This window comes from Crocodylus siamensis, chromosome 6 (assembly GCF_052110815.1).
Source record: "Crocodylus siamensis isolate JL-2025a chromosome 6, ASM5211081v1, whole genome shotgun sequence".
Classification (NCBI taxonomy): Eukaryota; Metazoa; Chordata; order Crocodylia; family Crocodylidae; genus Crocodylus; species Crocodylus siamensis.
In genome coordinates, this window is record NC_143400.1 from 97,681,568 (window position 1) to 97,701,773 (window position 20,206).

At 51.9% G+C, this 20,206-nt stretch overlaps 1 protein-coding gene across 1 annotated transcript in view; it reads right to left on the reverse strand.

The window, feature by feature from the left end:
• The window catches only part of LOC149863279 (putative cation-transporting ATPase 13A4), a 44,621-nt gene extending 24,668 nt beyond the window's left edge, over positions 1 to 19,953 (reverse strand). Inside the window, exons 1-12 of the mRNA XM_090051552.1 lie at positions 19,861 to 19,953; positions 16,280 to 16,453; positions 11,422 to 11,559; positions 9,460 to 9,530; positions 9,287 to 9,367; positions 8,364 to 8,433; positions 7,675 to 7,809; positions 7,074 to 7,146; positions 5,508 to 5,639; positions 4,665 to 4,835; positions 2,527 to 2,684; positions 185 to 373 (exon numbers count right to left, since the gene is read on the reverse strand). Coding sequence (XP_089907678.1) covers positions 185 to 373; positions 2,527 to 2,684; positions 4,665 to 4,835; positions 5,508 to 5,639; positions 7,074 to 7,146; positions 7,675 to 7,809; positions 8,364 to 8,433; positions 9,287 to 9,367; positions 9,460 to 9,530; positions 11,422 to 11,559; positions 16,280 to 16,453; positions 19,861 to 19,953 — 1,485 coding nt within the window. The remainder of the gene's footprint in view (positions 1 to 184; positions 374 to 2,526; positions 2,685 to 4,664; positions 4,836 to 5,507; positions 5,640 to 7,073; positions 7,147 to 7,674; positions 7,810 to 8,363; positions 8,434 to 9,286; positions 9,368 to 9,459; positions 9,531 to 11,421; positions 11,560 to 16,279; positions 16,454 to 19,860) is intronic.
• Positions 19,954 to 20,206: the final 253 nt, after the last annotated feature.

The following is a 20,206-nucleotide window of genomic DNA, read 5'->3' on the forward strand; positions in this document are numbered from 1 at the left end:
TGGCTTCTCCTGGTTTCCAGACATACAGAGCTGGCCCAGGCAGAGGGAACCTCAAGTGCAGCCCCGAGCACCTAGCAGGGATGCCGTGTTGTCCCCTCCCCATTTCCGCACTCGCCGTTTACCTGCTGCGAGACGCCAGCTCCAGCAGCACGCCAGCGTCCCACAGCCAACGAGCAGCACGCACCTTGTCGAAGCAGATGAGGTTCAGCTGTCCGCACATGTTGATCCGCTGAGGGCTGATGCAGAAGATACCCTTCTTCTTCAGCCTGCGCTGGGTGTAAATGATCCCCGTCGTCAGGGCTGCGGGCAGGGCTGGGGGCACAGCAATGGTGACAACGTCCAGTGCCTTTTTCACAATTTCTCCTGTCTCTTCCTGAGGCAGAGGGAAGGCAGTTAGCAGTCAGCAAACAAGGGAGAGCCCTGCTAGGCTCGCCTGTGTCTATCCCCTTCACCAGCACAGGGTGGGACATGTGCTCTTACACAGCCCACAGTAAATTCGCTTCCCCAGCCTTCAGGTACTTGACTCTGAAAGCAAAGTGCCTTCCTCAGAAAGGAGGAAAACACCTTCCACAGCCCAGCTGTGGAATGAAATTCCTTGCTTCTCAGAATCAGGATTCAGGCTTTTTCTTCATCCAGTGGCCCTCAAACTATGCTGTAGCTTCCAGCAGCTTTCACAGACACTTTTGGGTGCGTCTCTCATAACCGACGGCTCACTTGAGACTTGTTTTTTCAACCAGATTGCACAAGACTGCATCACACATCGGGCAAAAATTATTTGCAAAGTGTTCTGCATTGCACATCACCTGTCTTAACTGCTCTGAAATTCTGCACTTGTTGCATACACTGAGCATTACTTTAACCTGTGAGCACTGAGAGACCGCTACAGGATGTATGAGACACCATTATTTCATGGATTTCATAGACATTCGGGCTGGAAGGGACCTCAGAAGATCATTGAGTCCAGCCCCCCACCCAAAGGGCAGGGAGTCAGCTGGGGTCATAGGATCCCAGCAAGATAAGCATCCAATTTGCTCTTGAAGGTGTTCAATGTAGGTGCTTGAACCACCTCCGCTGGCAGGCTGTTCCAGACCTTGGGGGCTCGGACAGTAAAGAAATTCTTCCTTATGTCCAGCCTGAAACGGTCTTGCAGGAGTTTATGACCATTCGACCTCGTCATCCCTTGGGGCGCTCTGGTGAACAGACGTTCCCCCAGATCCTGGTGGTCACCCCTGATAAACTTACAGGTGGCCATCAGATCACCCCTGAGCCTGCGCTTTTCCAGGCTAAAGAGTCCCGTGGCTCTCAGCCTGTCGTCGTAAGATCTGTTTTCCTGACCTTTGATCATGCGCGTGGCTCTCCTCTGGACTCTCTCAAGCTTCTCCACATCCTTTTTGAATTGTGGAGCCCAAAACTGGACGCAGTACTCCAGCTGCGGCCTCACCAAGGCCGAGTACAAGGGGAGAATGACGTCCCGGGATTTGCTCGAGAAGCATCTATGGATGCAAGCCAGCGTTTTGGTCGCTTTACTAGCTGCAGCATCACATTGCAGGCTCATGTTCATCTTGTGGTCAATGATGACCCCCAAGTCTCTTTCTTCTGTAGTGCTATCCAACCATAGCACTGCCGAGCCTATAAGGGTGCTGCAGGTTTTCCTCCCAAGGTGGAGAGCCTTGCATTTTTCGGTGTTAAACGCCATCAGGTTCTCATCTGCCCATTAGCTGAGCTTGTCCAGATCAGCCTGGATCACCCGCCTATCTTCTGACGTGGATGCTTTGCCCCAAAGTTTGGTGTCATCGGCGAACTTGGCCAGTCCGCTTCTGACTCCAGTGTCCATGTCATTAATGAAGATGTTGAACAATATGGGTCCAAGGACAGAGCCTTGAGGGACCCCACTGGTCACAGGGCACCACGACTATTGACTTCCATCATCCACCACCCTCTGGGTCCGACCACGGAGCCAGTTTCCCAGCCATCAAGAGGTGATCATGGGATACCAGATCGAAAGCTTTTTTGAAGTCAAGATATATGACATCAATCTCTTCTCCCTTGTCCAGGTGATAGGTCACCTGGTCGTAGAAGGAAATGAGATTGGTCAAGCAAGACCTACCCACAACAAACCCGTGCTGGCTATCCCTTAGGATGCTGGCGTTGGCCAGTCCATTAAGGATGGCCTCTTTAATAAACTTTTCTAAGATCTTCCCCAGGATAGAAATGAAAGAAATGAAATTATTAAGACAGCCTCCCTCCCAAAAAGCTTACAATCTAAGGGACACACATAGAAAAAGGATGTCCTGAACAACCTCAAAAGAAACAATAACTGAGACCATTTGGTGGCCTGCTGCCTTGGCTAGGAATATGTGGGATTTTTGCATGCTGCCATGAAAACAGTTTCACTGAACAGGGATCCCACATGTTAGTGCAAAAATGAAGTGAAAACAAGACCAGGTTTCAAATGCAGAGTGGAACAAGTGTGTCCTGTGCCTTCTGAATTGTATTATGACGATTTCTTCCACCCCTTCCACTTACCCCATTCAGCGCAAATATGCACACTGAGTAGATCATCCCAGCAATTGCCAATGCTATTAGGCACATCAGGAAACTCATGGCATCTCTGTACAGCTTGAAGTTAATTGGCTTAGGGTAGAGAATGGACCTCACCAGATCCCCTTTGGCTGTGTTGAAGCCTGCAGTGAGAAACCACACCCGCTGGGCATCAGTCGACGGTGGGATTGTTTCTAAAAGCTCACTGAGGAACATGGTGGTTAAAAGATTCATAGATACAATGGGTTAAAAACACAGGGGGCCTTTGTACACGCCACGTTTTTTGCCCTTTCTTGTACTGCAACTGCGTGACTGTTTGCACAAGCAAGTTTTCCGGACACTTTAAAAGTCTTTCTGGTGCCTTAAACTAAAACTCTTTGGACATAGTTTAGTTTGACTCGCCGAGAATTAAGGCGTTGCATCCATGGACTTGTTGCGTGCAAATACAAAGGAACTCAGAGACTTGTAATGAGCCTCTTTATTCACCAGAGGGTGCCATGACTTTTTTGTAGCTCACCCCTTCAAATTGCTTTTGCTTTCAAATTGCTTCCATTTTTTTTCTTTTCTTGTGTGGTTTGCTGGCTCCCTGCTTCCACAGCTGTATGGCAAAGCACTGGCATGGGGTAGGTGGGGGACCCCTGGCCTGGTGGGTAACACTGCACCATCCTGCTCTCCTGCAGTGGCAGCTAGGGGCCCAGCTTAATTCGTTTGAAAACCTAGTGTGTGTAAACACAGATGCGATGCTCCAAGGCTTAAATTCATTTAAAAATGTAGTGTGTGTAAACACAGATGCGACACTCCAAAATAAACCAGTTTAAATATTATAAACCTATTTAATTTAATGAGAATTAAAACCCATGGTGTGTACAGGCACCCAGGAGGGTCAGATGCTGCATTACAGCTGATAACTGCTACTGCATGGTAACATAGAGGGTGCTGTTTGTCTTAAGAACTCAGTATCCTGCTCTGCCAACAGTTACTATTATATGTGATGAGTGCCAGCTACCATGGGTAGACTCACTGGCTGGAGTCCAGGGCACTCATCGCAAGAGCAAGTGACGGGAATTCAGTGAACAGAAAAGCCGGTGGTGTAGGAGGTGTGCCTTTGAATGAAGGAGAGACCACACTGTAATGCAATGTAAAGGGATTGCCTGATGCAGACTGTACCTTGCTGCAGATGCATTAGGAGGATGCTTGAGGTCTTTAGATGCTGCTCCATTTTGGGGGTAGAAATGTATGTACCTACTTGGGATGAAACCACAGATGTGCAAGGGGAAGACTCTCCCAGTGTGGCTGGGCTGGGCTGGGCTGTGCCATTGACTGCTAGTCCAGGCAGGATTCTGCAGAGCCCATTGATGAGCGGGGTTGTCTCAGACAAACTTGCTGCTGGGTCTTGGTATCACCTGGTGCTTCAAGTTCACTAGAACCCAACCCACCGCATGAACTTCCACTGCCACAAGACTCCCAGGGTCACGCAACAAGCCCAAAGACCCCTGCTCAGACGCCGCCATCCTCCAAAGAACCCTGCCTGCCCCTGCCCTCCACCATCTTCTGTGGGGTGGTTCCATGCCATTGCCAAAATCCCTGCTGTCTTGTCCAATCCTGGGGCTGCTACCTCAAGCACTTCCCCTGGCCACCACTGCTGTGGTGTCAGGACGAGAGATTATCAATCCCTCTGCTTGTGCCAAGCCCCTCGGGGCTTCCCTGGGTCCACTGCCCTGAGGCAGACTGGCCAGGGTCTAGCTGGGCTTCCAGCCTGCTCAGAAGTTTTGAAGTTTCTAAAACAAAAGATTGGATTTTGTGAAAAGATGAATTTGGGGCTTTTTGTCCTGATTTGGGAGAAATTCTTTTCTCTTTTTTCCAAAATCTTGAACATGATCAAGAAACAGAGATCCAGATCCCTGGCCTGCTATAGCATTTTTGTAAGAGCCATGCCAAGCAAATTCAAGCAACAAGGAGCAGTCTGGCGCAGACAGAGACACAGGCCAAAGCCTGCATCCGGACAGACTGCTGTCAGTCTGGAGTAGCTCCATCAGTACTATGTGACCGGGTGAAGAGGGATTCAACTCTCATTCCAGTCCGGCCACCACATTAGAGAAAAGCCAAGTGAAGTGTTGACTAACCCGTGTGCAGCACAATGGCCTTCACCAGTCCCCTGCCGTCTGCCTTGGTCTGGATCACCTCTGTTCCGCAGAAGAGGATGTGTCGCTTGTACTCCTCTGAGCAGTGCATTCTCCAGGGCTTGGCATCACTGGCGTAGGGCAAGGGGGCCTTCGTCACGGGAATGCTTTCTCCTGCGAGCAATCAGATCGCGTTAGGCCAACTGCAGCATTTCAAAATCTGCCTTGATGGATGAACATGCAGTAACGTTCATAGAGTTTCTAGTGGGTAAATAGCAGCTAGAGCTGACAGGCTGGTTGGAAAAGTCTTCCCTGCATGCTGTCAATGCCGTGGTGTGAATGGGGCATGAGGAAGGGCCAGATCTGGCCCTTGCTTGAGTCAGTGGGACAGTCATGCTCCCTGAACAAGGGTCCAAGGGCCCTCATGCTCTGAGGTTAGTGGGGCTACAGCCTTTGAGGTGCTGCCTGATTCAGGCTGTTGTCTCCAAGGCATCTGGTTGATTTGGACCTGATACTCAGACTCGCTCTGCACCTGCTCCTGTCCTCCTCTTCCCTGCCCTGCTCCATCTCCTCCCTTCCCTTCCCTTTTCTCTCTTCTCTCCTGTTTGGCCAGTACTCTCCTAATTAACACACCTGCACCTCTATGCAGAAAACCATGACGTGACATCTGCTGCCATCATGGAGTTTGTTCTCCTGGTAGGTTCTGTCTGTTCCCCCAGCCCTGAGACTGCCTCACCTGGCTGACGTGCAAGTGCTTTGTGCATAGCGCTTGGTGCAGTGGGACCCTGGGCATAGCTGTAATAGCCACGAATAATAATGACAATAATAATACTTTATGGTGAGTACCTGTCAGCATGCTTTCATTCACAATGCACCTGCCACTGATCAGGACGGCATCACAGGGCAGAAAGCTTTTGCCCTCAGTCAGAACCAGCGTGTCTCCAGGCACCAGTTGGTGTGACTTCACCTTTTGGCAACCTGCAGGCAATGGGAGCGGCAAAGCATTGTTTGGCCCTAATCTCTTGCCCAAGCAGAAAAAGAAACCCAAGCACCCTCCCAGTCAGACAAATGGTCATTTGTTTAGCAAATAGATATGGGTCTGAAGTGGGACCTCCGGATTATGTTTCTACCAGGCTGCATGTAACCCAGCCCTCTGCACTGGAGAAAGGTTTGGATTTGGATTCAAACTCTGAGACTCCACAAAGGGCCCAAACAGGAACTTTGGCTCCGAACACCCTGCTACTCACTGGAGAAGCATGGATTCAGACTCCTGCTTTTCAGATTGCTGCCTGGACAAAGGAGCACGTTTGAAATGCTGAGCTCAGACAGGCACAGAGCCATGAAGGGTAGTTACAGGACTTGCTCTGCCATGTGGCTATGGCTAGGATGACTCAGGTCTCCATTGCAATAGACTGGTTTAAACCACCCTGGCTAGGGACAGACATTACACATGACCCAGTTTAAGTGATCTGAAACTGCTTTAATCCTGTAACAGAACTGATGTTCAGCACACAAAAACCATTCTGAAAACAACTGACACTGGTTTGAGATACACCTGGTTAAATGTAGTATCAGACTTAACTGATTTGGGCCACACTGGTTTATGCAATGTCTGTCCCAGACCCCTTGCTGGTTTAAGTTAAACCAGACTCCCCCAGCATCCCAGCATGCTCTCTGGGCTGGGCAGGGCTCTCTGTTCCACAGCAAAGCTGACCCCTCCCCTCTGCTCCCTGGCTGCAGCTCTGCCAGAGACTGCAGGCGTCTGCCTGGCTTCCCCCTGCTCCCACCCTCCCCTCCCCACTCCCTGCTAAGTAGGGATCTCCCCCTCCCTCTGTCTTACACAGACACCATTCTGCTGTGGCAGGCAGGACAAAGGCAGACTCAACAGGTAGCTGGTAATGTCCCTCTGTTGTCTTCTTAATGGCCTGATAAACACTGAGTTAGGGGTGATAAGTGCTGTTATCAATTCCCTGCCGAGCTGGTCGGGGGCAGGGGAAACCCCTTCCTAATCAGAGCATACTGTCGGGGCCTGGCCATGCCCTGGCCCCCCGCCCCCCAGTTCAGCACTGCCGAAGGGAAAGGAGGGCTGATCTAGCTCCCCCTGGCTTCTAGCCCAAGCCACTGCAAGCATGTGCCTGCATTTTCTCAGTCCATAGGGATGTCTGTACACTTGCAAACTGGTTCAGCCTCATCAGGTTAGACTAACCTGCAAAGATTGAATCAATTCAGGCTCAGGCTTTTCAAATGTCTGTCCTTAGCCCCTGGCAATACAATGAGTATGCAATGACTCATCTGCAAGTGACACCAGCCAATTCACCAGATTGGGAAAAAAGGGGGGATGTTGTCCGTGCAACTTCTGCGAGCTGAACTGTTGTGGAATTGGAACTGAAATGAAAACGGAGCAGGTCTCACCTTCTGTTTTCCTGAACACGGTCACTGTGACATTGGTATGGGACTCAACCAGTCTGTAGAGCTTGACAGATTGCTGCAAGGAGGGAAGGGAACACAGCAAAGGTAAATCTTAAAACACAGCAAAGCATTCTTCAGTCCAGACCCTGTGGATGTCTGTGGTTATTTGCATGACCATGGGTGACAGGCACTTCTACCTCTGTGCCAGGGACTGCTTTTGAAGTCTTTGTTTACACAAGGATAGTGAGCAAACAAGGTGCTGCTGTGTGGAGGAAAGATGCTGGTAACAGCAAGAGGGAGAGAGGACTAGGAGTAGCTGGTGAAACCAACTGTGTGTACTACTGGGATACAGTGGTGTCATTAATGTCTGCATTTGGTATGCAAATGGTTAAGGCTGGGGTTTTCAGTGGGATTTAATCCAGCCTGGAGATGTACACATATATCGAGCTGCCCCCAGTAAGGGCCCCAGCAGTACAAAGCATCCTTCACTTTGTGATTGCCTGATCGCGTGTCCAGGCTGGATGTCACGTTCTGGGGTCTGAGCTCCCCAGGCAGCAGCTGGCAGAAATGAATCATTCCCCTTGGTGGGAGGCAGAGTGCTTACCTTCCTGAGGTCATACACGGTTAAAGAAACTGAGAGGAGGGACATGAGTAGGATAGCGCTGGCATACTCCATGTAATCATCGGCAATCCACAGGCATATGCTGAAGAGCTGGAACACGTAGAAGGGGTGCAAGACCTGTTTGGAGAGACAGCAGCAATGAGTCCTGGAGCTTTGGCTCCAAGCTGGGACAGCACAGCTTGCCAGGACACATGCTCTAAGCATCCAAGATCAACATGGACAGTAGTTTGGATATGTGGGGCTCAGTTTGAGCCCGGCAGTGCTGTCTGGGGTAAAGCAGAGCAGAGAGGAGCAGGTTTGGGCTGTGGCATGAGGAAGGCACTGGTGGGAAGACGTGACCCAGCCAGCTAGCACAGCTGGGGCAGTTGCCAGCTGGTTAAGAGGTGCCTTTCACTGCTAAGTGCCTGTTTCTCGCACAGCCGAGCCCAGCTTTACGAGATGAAGCAGCCGATGCTTTGGCAATGACGAGAAACAAAACGCAAAGCCGCAGTTCGGGCGTGGTTGGGGACTGGGAACAATGGTGTGTGATGGTTTCAAGGAAGTTTTCAGTACAGTCTGGGGGAGAGGAGCGTGCTAGATGGAGGACCAGGCACAGAAATGCCCATGTCCCTTAGGCCTATTCCACCTGTCCAAAGAGCCCACCCGGTAATAGCAATGAAAACGCAGTTTACCTCTTTGACAAGTAGTTTCCAAATAGGGACAACGCGGACATCGATGGCGTTTGGCCCGCATATTAGCTCCCTGTATAGGGTAAGGAGGGATGACTATTAACGGGACCTCCATTTATTTAGCTGTGTCCCCGCACCCGTGAGTACAAACAGCAGCAGCGCCTACTGCATCGCGAGCTGGCATTGATCCCACTCACAAACCTGCAAAAATATCCATTCCCAAGACAGAGAGAAATCATCTAGCGTTCTCCATATGCCAGGTATTTCCATGCACCAGTTCTTTGGTGGCAGAAGTACAGGCTTGCTAATGTCCAAACACTACCAGTTACCAGAACAGAGAGCGCCCGCTTTGCACACCCAGAGAGGATAACTCAGGGCTGTAGTAACTGCACGTGCAGAGGGGTGGCGAGATATTCAGACCCGGCCGTGGGATGTCATGCGATGCCCATCACTGTACCGTTCCAGCTCATAGCTGTTAGTCAGAAAGCGCTTCTTGGTCAGTAAATTAAGATATTTTCTAGTGATGTGTTCATCTATTTGAATGAAGTCAGTGGTCAAGACTCATTAATTACTTAAGTATAAGTTATTTACACTAAACTGTTGTGAGGAAATCGTTAGTGGATTATCAGTGCGGCTGCTGGAGACTTGACTTTGCTTCTTTCTGGGCATGCTGTTTCTCTTAACTGGAAAGCAGAAATAATCAGAGTGAAAGCATATAGCTGCTCTCTGAAAACGAACAATTGATAAATACCCAGAGATATTTCCAGCAAAGAGCTCAGCTCATCCTTTCCTTTGCACACAGATGCCCAACACCTAACCATTTCCTGGGAAGTCCTACACACACTGCCTCCCTCCGCGCGGACACGAGCGTGTAGCTGTATTGACAGGTCTAGTGCTAAGCGCCCCGACCGTGTTGCAGCGCGCACCTGACAGCCTGTTCTTCGTGGCTCAAACCAGAGCCAAATTTGTCGTGCATATCTGAGCAAGTGTGGTGGTCTTCTAGACAGCTGAAAGACAAAGGAGACGTTTTCCTGCTGAAGGCATTCTCCAAGAGGCCCCATTTCCTCAGAGAAATGTGTAAGCAGCAGTTTCAGCTCACCCAATTTTCTGGAACTGCTTCCCAGAGATATTCCAAACGTACCGGATCTTCTGCACCTGGATGCATCGCACCTGCAAAACCAACGAGCAACCGCTGTGTTTGCAATGGGGGGGCGAACAAAACCCTGCCCATGGCTGCTCAGGGATTCTGGAAAGGCAGAGGCGCTAGCGGGGCTGGACTCAGGCATGACAGGTGGGGAGCGGACAGCACGTGCAGGAGTTTGTAGCCCACGTGCCGTCTCCTCTGACTGAAGTTCTGCACTGACCGAAGGGCACCGCAGGCTCCGATGCCAAACGGCAGCACTGTGAGAAATGCTTCTGCCGTCCAGGGTTGGCCAGAAGACACTGTCCCATTTTGGTAGACAGTAACCCAACCTCCTTTACACACCACTTGGTGACCTGCCAGCTGGACTACAACAAAGCAATCCACCTGCGCACAAAGCCGTCGGCCTCAGGAAGCTCGGACTAGCACCGGATGCAGCACTGTGTCTCCACGGTGTCAAATCCAGGGTCATCTGCTGCATTCAGACATAGCATCACAGAAAAGTAGGGCTGGAGGGAACCTCAGGAGGCCATATCTAGTCCAATCCCCCACTTAGGGCAGGATCATCTCTGCCAAAACCCCCCCAGCCTAACCTGTTCTTGAAAACATCCAAGGATGGAGACCCCACAGCCTCCCTAGGCAGTATGTCCCAACGCTGAACCATCCTCAGAGCGGAAAAGTTCTCGTTAATACACAACCTTGTTGCAATTTAACACCGTTATTTCTTGTCCTGTGCCCTGTGGCCACCAAGAACCATCTCTCACCATCCTCTTCATAACCAGCCTTTGGGTATTTGAAGACTGGTGTCAAATCCCCGCCACAATCCTCTCTTCTCAAGACTAAATAATCCCAGTTCTTTCAGTCTTTTCTCATAAATTGTATACGATGCAAACTCTGCCAGCACGTTCTCCGCTTGCTTAGCCTCGGCGCTCGGCCATGTGGGATGCCAAGTGCCCAGGTGCTGGATGAGGGGCTCAGCTCGTTGCTGGATCAGACCTCTGTATAACTCTAATAATTCACGTCCTTTGGAGATGGATAGTTTAGAAAGCAAGGGGATTATATAACTGACATCTAGGGAGGGGCCTGTGACCTTCTGTCGGAGGATTATGCTGCTCGCCCTTGGCTGCTTTGAAATCTATTATTTTCTTCTTAGCTGTTTTTGGCTGAATTAGAAAGATTTATTCAAAGGGTCTGGGCTTGGAGGGTTGCGGAAATTTTTTAGATGTTGCTAAGTCCATCCTCTGACGAATGTGACGCATCGCTTCCCCCTCCCAGACCATGCCAGCTCTTACATGTATATGTTAATATAACATATTCCCCAGGGGAAAAGAAAAGGAAAGAAAAGCTTTGTTTGGGTGCATCTAAGGCTGCCCAGGTGAAGCGATGGTCTCTGCTAAAATCCTTGTGGTATCCGAGATGTGAACGAGCTGTGAATGTAGTTGAAGATAGCGAGCACCATCGTGCGTTGCTGGTGCGTGTCTGGAACAAGGTGAGTCCAGAGTTGGCTTCTGTTCCTGGCTGCCAGCGCTGAGCGATTTAGGCACTTACAGCAAATTTCCCCTCAGATGCATCCCATATGCTACTGCCCTCCCTGCCTGTGCCAGGGTTGGGTTTCCACCCCCGAGAAACAGTGGGCCCTCTTTCCATCCTCCTGGTAGAGTGAGGGGGGCCCTGGCTGACGGGCCCTTTTCCAGAGCAAACCAGCACAGCCCCCTGCTCTCTGCCACGGGGTCTGCCCCCCAGCAGCTGCAGTCCCCATCGCCTTGCGTGCATCCCGAAGGACGGCTCCCTGCTCCTCTACGCGGCGCTCCTACCGATCCCACCTGCAGCCTCCGACCAGTGCCAAGGATGCAAAGCAGGCGTGAGAGGATGGGCCAAGGCACATCCGAACAAAGGTCAGAAAATATTATGCCCTCTTACTTTTAAATCCGGCTTCATTAGGGCTTCGTTGATGACGGAGCTTTCATCCGCAACGAGGGGATGGCCTGGTTTGACGCTGGGCAGCGCGGACACAGAGATCCACATCACCTTCTTTCGTGAATAAAGGTGAAATTCATCCTAGAGAAAGGGGAAAGAAAAGATCGCATGGGCTGGCAGGGAGACATCCTGCACCCCAGTGAGGCCAGAAGGCAGGCTTCCTGCAGCACCCTCAGGAAAGACGATGCTAATAACCAGCACAGGATGGATGTGCAGCTGCTGCGAACCCTGAGAGTTAGGAGGTGAATGAGAGTTAGGAGTCTCCATCCTTGGGTGTGTTTAAGCCCTGGGTAGGCCAAGCTGTGTCTGGGATGATGGAGTTGGGGCTGGTCCTGCTGGGAGCAGGGGGTTGGACTGGATGCGAATTCCTGGGGTCCCTTCCACCGTCATTGTCTATGATTCAATGTGCACCCCACAGTGCAATGTGCACCCCCCACTGCTGCCGTCCATTGGCCATGTGGCCCTGGGGTGCACAGGAAGCTGGATAGCCGTGACTCGAACAGGCTTGTGCAGCAGCTGCTGCCCTTAGTGTCTCCTTCCAGCTGGACTGCAGGACCCAGAGGGGATGTGTGCATCCAGATTCCCCCTTGGTGGCCAGCTTGGATGTCTCCTGTGATATGCGATATCACATGTGATATCAGGCAATTAGTGAAGGATGCACTGCAGAGTAGTAGTTTTGAAATGATGGGAGCCCAAGAAGGGTGGCTGTGCCTTAAGGAAGCTATCCTTCGAGCACAAAGCGAGACTATCCCCGTGAAAGGTAAAAGAGGGAAAGGGGCCAGGAGGCTTCCCTGGCTGACCAGAGAAATCCAGGGCAGACTAAGGGCCAAAAGGGGAGCACATAAAAAGTGGAAACAGGGAGAGATCACCAAAGAGGAATATACCTCTTCTGCTCGTGCTTGTAGGGAGGCAGTTAGACAGGCCAAAGCTACCATAGAGCTGAGGATGGCAACCCAAGTAAAAGACAATAAGAAATTGTTTTTTAGATATATAGGGAGTAAAAGGAAGGCCCAGGGAGGAATAGGACCCCTGCTAAATGGGCAGAAACAATTGGTGACGGACAGAGGGGACAAGGCTGAACTCCTCAACGAGTTCTTCGCCTCAGTGCTCCTAAGCGAGAGGCACGACAAGTCTCTCCCTGGGAGTGTAGGGACGCAGCAGCAAGGCACCAGACTCCCATGCGTGGACCCTGAGGTGGTGCAGGGTCACTTAAAAGAACTGGATGACTTTAAGTCGGCAGGCCCGGATGAGCTCCATCCGAGGGTACTGAAGGCACTGGCTGACATCATTGCAGAGCCACTGGCGGGAATATTTGAACGCTCGTGGCGCACGGGTCAAGTCCCGGAGGACTGGAAAAGGGCCAATGTGGTTCCCATTTTCAAGAAGGGGAGGAAGGAGGACCCGGGTAACTATAGGCCAGTCAGTCTCACCTCCATCCTTGGCAAAATCTTTGAGAAAATTATCAAGGCTCACATTTGTGAGAGCCCGGCAGGACAAATTATGCTGAGGGGAAACCAGCACGGGTTCGTGGCAGGTAGATCGTGCCTGACCAATCTAGTCTCTTTTTATGACCAGGTCACAAAACGCCTCGACGCAGGAGGAGGGGTGGATGTCGTATACTTGGACTTCAGGAAGGCCTTTGACACGGTATCCCACCCCATACTGGTGAACAAGTTAAGGGGCTGTGACTTGGATGACTGCACAGTCCGGCGGGTGGAGAATTGGCTGGAGGGTCGCACCCAGAGAGTCGTGGTGGATGGGTCGGTTTCGACCTGGAGGGGTGTGGGCAGTGGGGTCCCGCAGGGCTCGGTGCTTGGACCGATACTCTTTAATGTCTTCATCAGCGACTTGGACAAGGGGGTGAAATGTACTCTGTCCAAGTTTGCAGATGACACTAAGCTATGGGGCGAAGTGGACACGCCGGAGGGCAGGGAGCAGCTGCAAGCAGACCTGGACAGGTTAGGCAAGTGGGCAGAAAACAACAGAATGCAGTTCAACAAGGAGAAATGCAAAGTGCTGCATCTAGGGAGGAAAAATGTCCAGCGCACCTACAGCCTAGGAAATGACCTGCTGGGTGGCACGGAAGTGGAAAGGGATCTTGGAGTCCTAGTAGACTCCAAGATGAACATGAGTCGGCAGTGTGACGAAACCATCAGAAAAGCCAATGGCACTTTATCGTGCATCAGCAGATGCGTGACAAATAGGTCCAAGGAGGTGATACTTCCCCTCTATCGGGCGCTGGTCAGACCGCAGCTGGAGTACTGCGTGCAATTCTGGGCGCCGCACTTCACGAAGGATGCGGATAACCTGGAGAGGGTCCAGAGAAGGGCCACTCGTATGGTTAAGGGCCTGCAGGCCAAGCCCTACGAGGAGAGATTAGAGAAACTGGACCTTTTCAGCCTCCGCAAGAGAAGGTTGAGAGGCGACCTGGTGGCTGCCTATAAGTTCGTCAGGGGGGCACAGAAGGGAATTGGTGAGTATTTATTCACCAAGGCGCCCCCGGGGGTTACAAGAAATAATGGCCACAAGCTGGAGGAGAGCAGATTTAGATTAGATATTAGGAGGAACTTCTTCACAGTTCGAGTGGCCAAGCTCTGGAACGGGCTCCCAAGGGAGGTGGTGCTCTCCCCTACCCTGGGGGTATTCAAGAGAAGGTTGGATGTGTATCTAGCTGGGGTAATGTAGGCCCAGCACTCTTTCCTGCTTATGCAGGGGGTCGGACTCGATGATCTATTGAGGTCCCTTCCGACCCTAGCATCTATGAATCTATGAATCTATGCAGGGCGTAAAGAGATGCCTGCTCTGTGGATCCTCCACCAACTCACCAGGCTGCCCCGTATGGATGGAGCGTGCCAGGCTGTCTATGCCATGGGCCTGGGAGGGGCTGCTCCAGGGGGTTATGATCGCCGTGCTGTCCCCACTCCTACCTGAGTCCCAGTTAGTAGAGAGGGTGGAGGCAGAATCCCCCTTCTTGCAAGCAAAGCTAGAGCAGGAGCAAAGCTGTTCTCCAGCGAACGGGCTGCAGGCAAAGGATCAGGAAAGCATTAGGAGTCCAACCAAGCAGCAGGTGGTAGGGTGTCAGTGCTGAAGGCAGCAGTGAAGTTGCAGAATGGAAATACCTGGGGCAGGATGCGTGCAAATACAAACTGTCATGTCCGTGGAAATGTCATCCGTGCAACTCGGGTCACATCCAGCTGTAGGTGAGTAACAGAACTAACATCCTGTCCCCTTCCCTCCCGCCAGCAAACCAGCCAGCCGAAAAAGAAGACAGGCCTTTCTATGCCCTTCTGATTAAACTAATGAGCCTGTCCTGAGGTTGAAGCAGGAGGCAGAACATGAGACAAGGGGCTCATCGTTTCATCTGGGTTGAAACTTTCTTTAGCGGCGAGCGTGACTGCTAATCACACTTGGTGGAGACAAACCACCGCTTTGGAGCTGATGATAAATTATGAAGGTTCATTTTGTAAGCTGCAGGGGAGCAGTCCAGGGGACCGGTCGATGGGATTGTCCTGGTCCTCAAGAGCAGGAACATCCCCATCTCGATGCCGGCGTAATCGGATCAAATGCTAAAAGCGGTGCAAGTGCCACTTTCATGCAAAGAAGCCAGGGACAGGCTCTTCCGCTGTGCAATGCCCATTGCTCACTTTCACAGAGGGCCCTGATAACATGGATATCAGCAAAACGCAATCCTTATTTAATTACACAGAGACTAATTTAGAAGCTCACTTATTTCAGAAGCACTCAGCATGGCAAATCCATTTAAAATGACACCTGAGAATAAGTAATTAAAAATGCAAGCCAAACTCAAGATTAAATGATGAGATTAGACCTAGTACGCTTTCTTGATTAGCAGAGTCCCATGAGCTTTTCTGGAGGCACAGTCAGCTTTTGTGTGAAACAGTGCAGAGACAGGCCCTGATTTCCAGAAAACCCCACGGCAGGTGATCGTACGCATTCGTCTTTGCTTCACGTGTGTGCAGACACCGTGACTGCATTCCTTACCTCAAGTGACTGTGGGTGTGAATGGCTTATGGCTGCTCTAAGGGACACTGCTTTGGGATTGCTGAACGAGAAGCATGTCAGGCTTCAGGACTGACTCCAGCTTGTCTGCAATTCTTGTTTTTGTTGCAGAGGATGTGAAACGAAGTCAGGGCCGATGCGGGGGGTTCAGTTCAGCGTCATGGGGACAAGAAACCCTAACAGGAAAACTCCATCCTGAATCACTCCCTCGATGGGACTTTGCAAAGGGATGGACGATGCACTGGACCTGGAGAATAGATATGCCTTCATCTTAGAAATGGTCTGATCACATCAGGGTTGAGGCTCACTGGTAGGCAGCACCACGAAGCCGGAGCCGTACCCATTCTGACGGGGACTAGTCACCTGTCTCCCACTTCAGCACATTTGACATTTGGAAAGCTTCATGAAACAGCCATAAAGACCATGGCTGGCTCCAGGTGGGAGGCACAGACCCCCTCCCACACGCCCTAGGAGGCTGGGGTGGAGCAGAGCACAAGTCCTGGATGCCAGCTCATGAAAAGACTTGACTAAAAGGCAACTCTGATTCTGCAATAAAAGGTAAAACTCCAGGATAAACACCACAGGTGGCATGGGGCCCCTCCCTACAATACCTCCCATTCCAGATGTGGTGGGTACAGAACTTGTAAAGCATGCTGGGGTCCTGCACAGGAGAGCTGCCAAAAAACAGACATTGTTCCTGGACAGCAGCAGTGTGAGATCTTGGTTACATGATCATCCCCTTACAGGCAAGCCAGCAGTGTGCAGGTAGGTGAGCACTCACTGTGGTCCTAAGCAAGACGACATCCGCTTCTTGCAAGCTGCAGGGAATGCAGTTTGCCCACACGTCCCATGCGGGCTTCCAGTAAAACACCAGCCACAGGGCCCCGCAGGACAAGATATATCCAGCGATGCACAAGGCTCTCCGGCAGCCCTCAGTTTTGTAGCCGAACATCTCCTGTGGAGCAAAGAAAAAGAAGTAAAGGAATGGGGACCGTGTACTCCAAAGCAACACATGCAGCCCACGTAGTGGGAGGAATCCAGGTGGGTTTGAGGAGCTATGTGGCGTGGCACTGCAAAACCCCGGGTCACAGCCGTCGCGTGCACAGAGAATGCTGTCAGCTCCGGGGAGCTAGTAGCAAACTTTGAGCAGGGGGTTGGACTAAATGTGAGCCCCTGAGGTCCCATCCAACCCTGACTTCTTTTGATTCTGTGAACATGGCAGAGTCTGGAGGGACTGAGGTCTAAAAACTCCTGGAAGGAAAATCTGAAATGGGTTGCCTGAAAAGAAAGAGACAGCTGGAATCATGTCTAAGAGTGGAGCCAGATGCCTTGGGCTATAAGTCAGGAGCTCAGCTCTGTGCTCTCTGTCTGGGTAGGCGTCGGGTGAGTTGGACGGGTGGTTACCAGCTTCCAGCAGGGCCTCCAGAGCCATCATCTTCACCCCTAGCAGTAGGAGCAATTAGTATTGCAGTGCTCAATGCTTGGCCCCTTGTTTTCCACACTCAAAGTGCTGAGTGACACCAGCCAGCCCTCCTTATGCCTCTGTGAGCAAGCATCATTAGCTGCACTTGAAGGAGGAGAAGCTGGACCAGCAAGGTGAGGTGATCTGCCCTCAGCTTCAGAGGAAGGGATTATCTGGGAAGTGAGGCGTGTCAGAGCCTCCTCTCCCCCTCCCATCTCCCAGACCACAAGCTGCCTCTCTGTTAACCAAGGCTACCAATGAGCTGGTCAAACGTGATGGGTAGACCTTTTTGATGCAATGCATCCGGGTCCCAGGTAATGTGGCTGAGGATGCTCGCTGTCCCTGGCCCTCCCTTCCCCTCCCTGCGGCTTCTGGCCTCTGTGTCTTGGAGGACCATAGAGGGGCCTTGGAAAAATACCCACAAGTGGTCCCCATCGGTATCATTTGGAAAATCGGTAGCAACAGCAGCAGCAAGAGCAGCACAGGATGGCTCTTCCGACTTCCCTGGATTGCACTAGGCAAAAGATAGGTGCACCAGAGACAGGCGCACCTAAGAGGAGGTGGCTAACGTGTGCCTGCCTCGGCAGAGAAGCAGGTATGTCTGTGGGCCTAACTCACTGCTCTGAGTCGTTCTAGGCTCAAGTGAACCCTTGACAGCCTGGGAACACGCTCACTTGGCTTTCAGCACAGCCGGGGTCAAAGCACCAGGGATCCTGCGCCCCAGACGGAGTCAGGGAACCTGTCTGTGCAGGATGACTGACCAGCGCACCCAGGTCCACCGCTGGATGTGGACCGCTGCATGCCGGCAGGGGAGGCGGGATGGTGCGCTGAGGATGAGACGTCCAGGACACAGCCAGGAGATCCTCACCCTCGCGGGCATCACTCCTAGGTCTTCTTTTATGCGATGCAACCTTGATAAATCCCTTAACTTCCTTGTGCCTCTGTTCCCTCACTTGTCTGATGACGCTAAGGCCACCTGCCTTTGCAAAGCATCTTGCTACTGTGGAAGGGTGAAGCACCAGGTAATTCATCACTTCTCTTCGTTATGACTACTTGATTGCACTGGAAAGACAGCAGACACTTAACACCGCTAGCTGAGCACTCTCTGGAGGCCAGGGTTGGCTGACCACGTGCCAGGACTTCTGGGTTCCCTTCATTGCACCGCTGCCAAAATATTGCTGAACCCAGAAAGAGTCACTTGATCCCTCTGTGCCTCTGAATCAGCAGGGTGTCCTGAGGCTTGAGCTACTCATTTCAAATTCTTGGAGGTTTTTGGAAAAAGAAGGGGCTGAGGACGTGCAAGGAATTATTAGCCCCAAGAAGCTGCCAGAGCTGCTGATATTGGCAGAAAGTTTGTGTATTCAAAGAGCACTTGATTTATTAGTTTTATCTGGAACCAAGAAGCAGAAACTGCTGCTGTTAATAGTATTTGCAACCACCAAGCCCAGATCTCAAGGATTTACTACACCTGCATCCTCTAAGCCAATGCTATTTGTGGCCTAAGGAAAAAAACAGCTTGTTATTTGCAGGTCACCCACGAAGACGAAGTTAAATGCAAATGCCAAGCAAGTTCAGGCAGCCTTCTCCTCAGGGAAGAAATAGGTCTTCAGGTCCCAAGCTGTGAGGAGGACAAACACCACCAATCCCACAGAGTATTTCAGCTGATCCCATCATCAGGTCCTTTCTGCTTTGATAGCAGGAAGGGAACCTGTTTGCAACAACCTAAAAGCATTGTCACCATAACGACAGGTAATAGGATTAGACTTGAATACTTGTTGAAGGACTCCGGAGGGATTTCATAAATGGGCCTCTGTCTTAAGGCCCAGGAAGTGTTTCACCGGGGTCTGCTCCAGCTTCCTTGCAAGTCACCAGCCGGGCGTGCTGCGGCCCCGGGGGACCGCGCCGCCCAGGGCCCAGCTGTGCTGGGGTTCGAGTCCTGCTATCTCTGGGGATAAGAAGTGACAGAGCCCATCGCCGCGCTGATCCCCAGTGCCCACCCGGCGGGGTGGATGGGACGGTGACCCGGGAAGGACAGCTAAGAAGTGCCCTGTAAGCAGGACTATCGCCGCACCAAGGGATAGCATTGGGGTCAACAAGTCAAGACCTAGGAGCCGGTCGCTTGACTCTGGTGAAAATGAAGGATGAAATGCTTCCCCACAGTCAGATTTTGGAAACAGGGGTTGCATGGTTGGTGACATATTGGCTGCTCCATGCAGTAGGTATTTTGTCAAGCAAAAGGCCACTCTCACAGCACGTGCTTCTCCCACTCTCTGGGTCTCCCCCACGCACACTCTCTCTCTCTGTCTCACACCCACGTGCACACACACACACGATTTAAAAACAAATTCCTTGGCACCCTCTTTCGGTGAAAAATCACTGAACAAATCACCCTCAGCACCGTACTGTGGATGCTCCCTCCCCACCTCCTGTCGGCAAGCATCCCTCAGGTTCGGCGCTGGGACTGAGCCCGGGGGTCAGCAACTCGGGGCTGGACCCGATGATCTTGCAAGGTCCCTTCCAGCCCTAATGTCTCTGAAATCTATGAAACTCCTCTGTTCTTTGCCTCCTACATCTCATGCAGATGGGCAGTGCTGCCTAAAGGGTCAGCCATGCCCTTGCAAAGGTGTGTTGCGCTCCCCCGCAGCAGAGGACAGGTCTCAGTCACTGCTGGATTAAGGACGGTGGCTCCTGGTGTTCGGTTCCCACCTCTCTGAAAAGCTTAAAACACACGTGTGCAGCGGCAGCCAGTGCAATGCTGTTCCAGCGGTGACACCCGACTGCTCCCCCTCGCCCCCATCCCAAGCTGAAATGCAGGCGGCTGAGCTCTGCAGCAATGCGCGTGAGGCGGGTGGCTTCAGGCCAGGGAGGAACAAGACCTAAGGATTCAGACGGCGACTTACCATTTCGTTGTCCTCCCCCTGGTTGAGCAATGCCCAGTGCCCATTCTCCATGGCGTGCGGCTGCATTTGTTCTCCAGCCATGCCAGGACCCATCTGCGGCTTTCGTGCCGCACAGCTGGGCTGCAGCGGTCCAGTCCCTTGCACACCAGGCAGCCTGCCTCAGAGCACACCTTCGTCCCTGGGGAGAGCTCCTCCCTCTCTGGGGGTTTCGGGAGGCATGCCCCCTCCCTCCCTGATGGTGCCTTATTCCCTGGGGCTGCTGCCGGGAAGGAAGGCCTACCTGTTGGCGTGGGAGGAAGAAAGAGGTTTGCTCTGCTAAGCGTCTGCCGTGACTTCACTCCCAGTC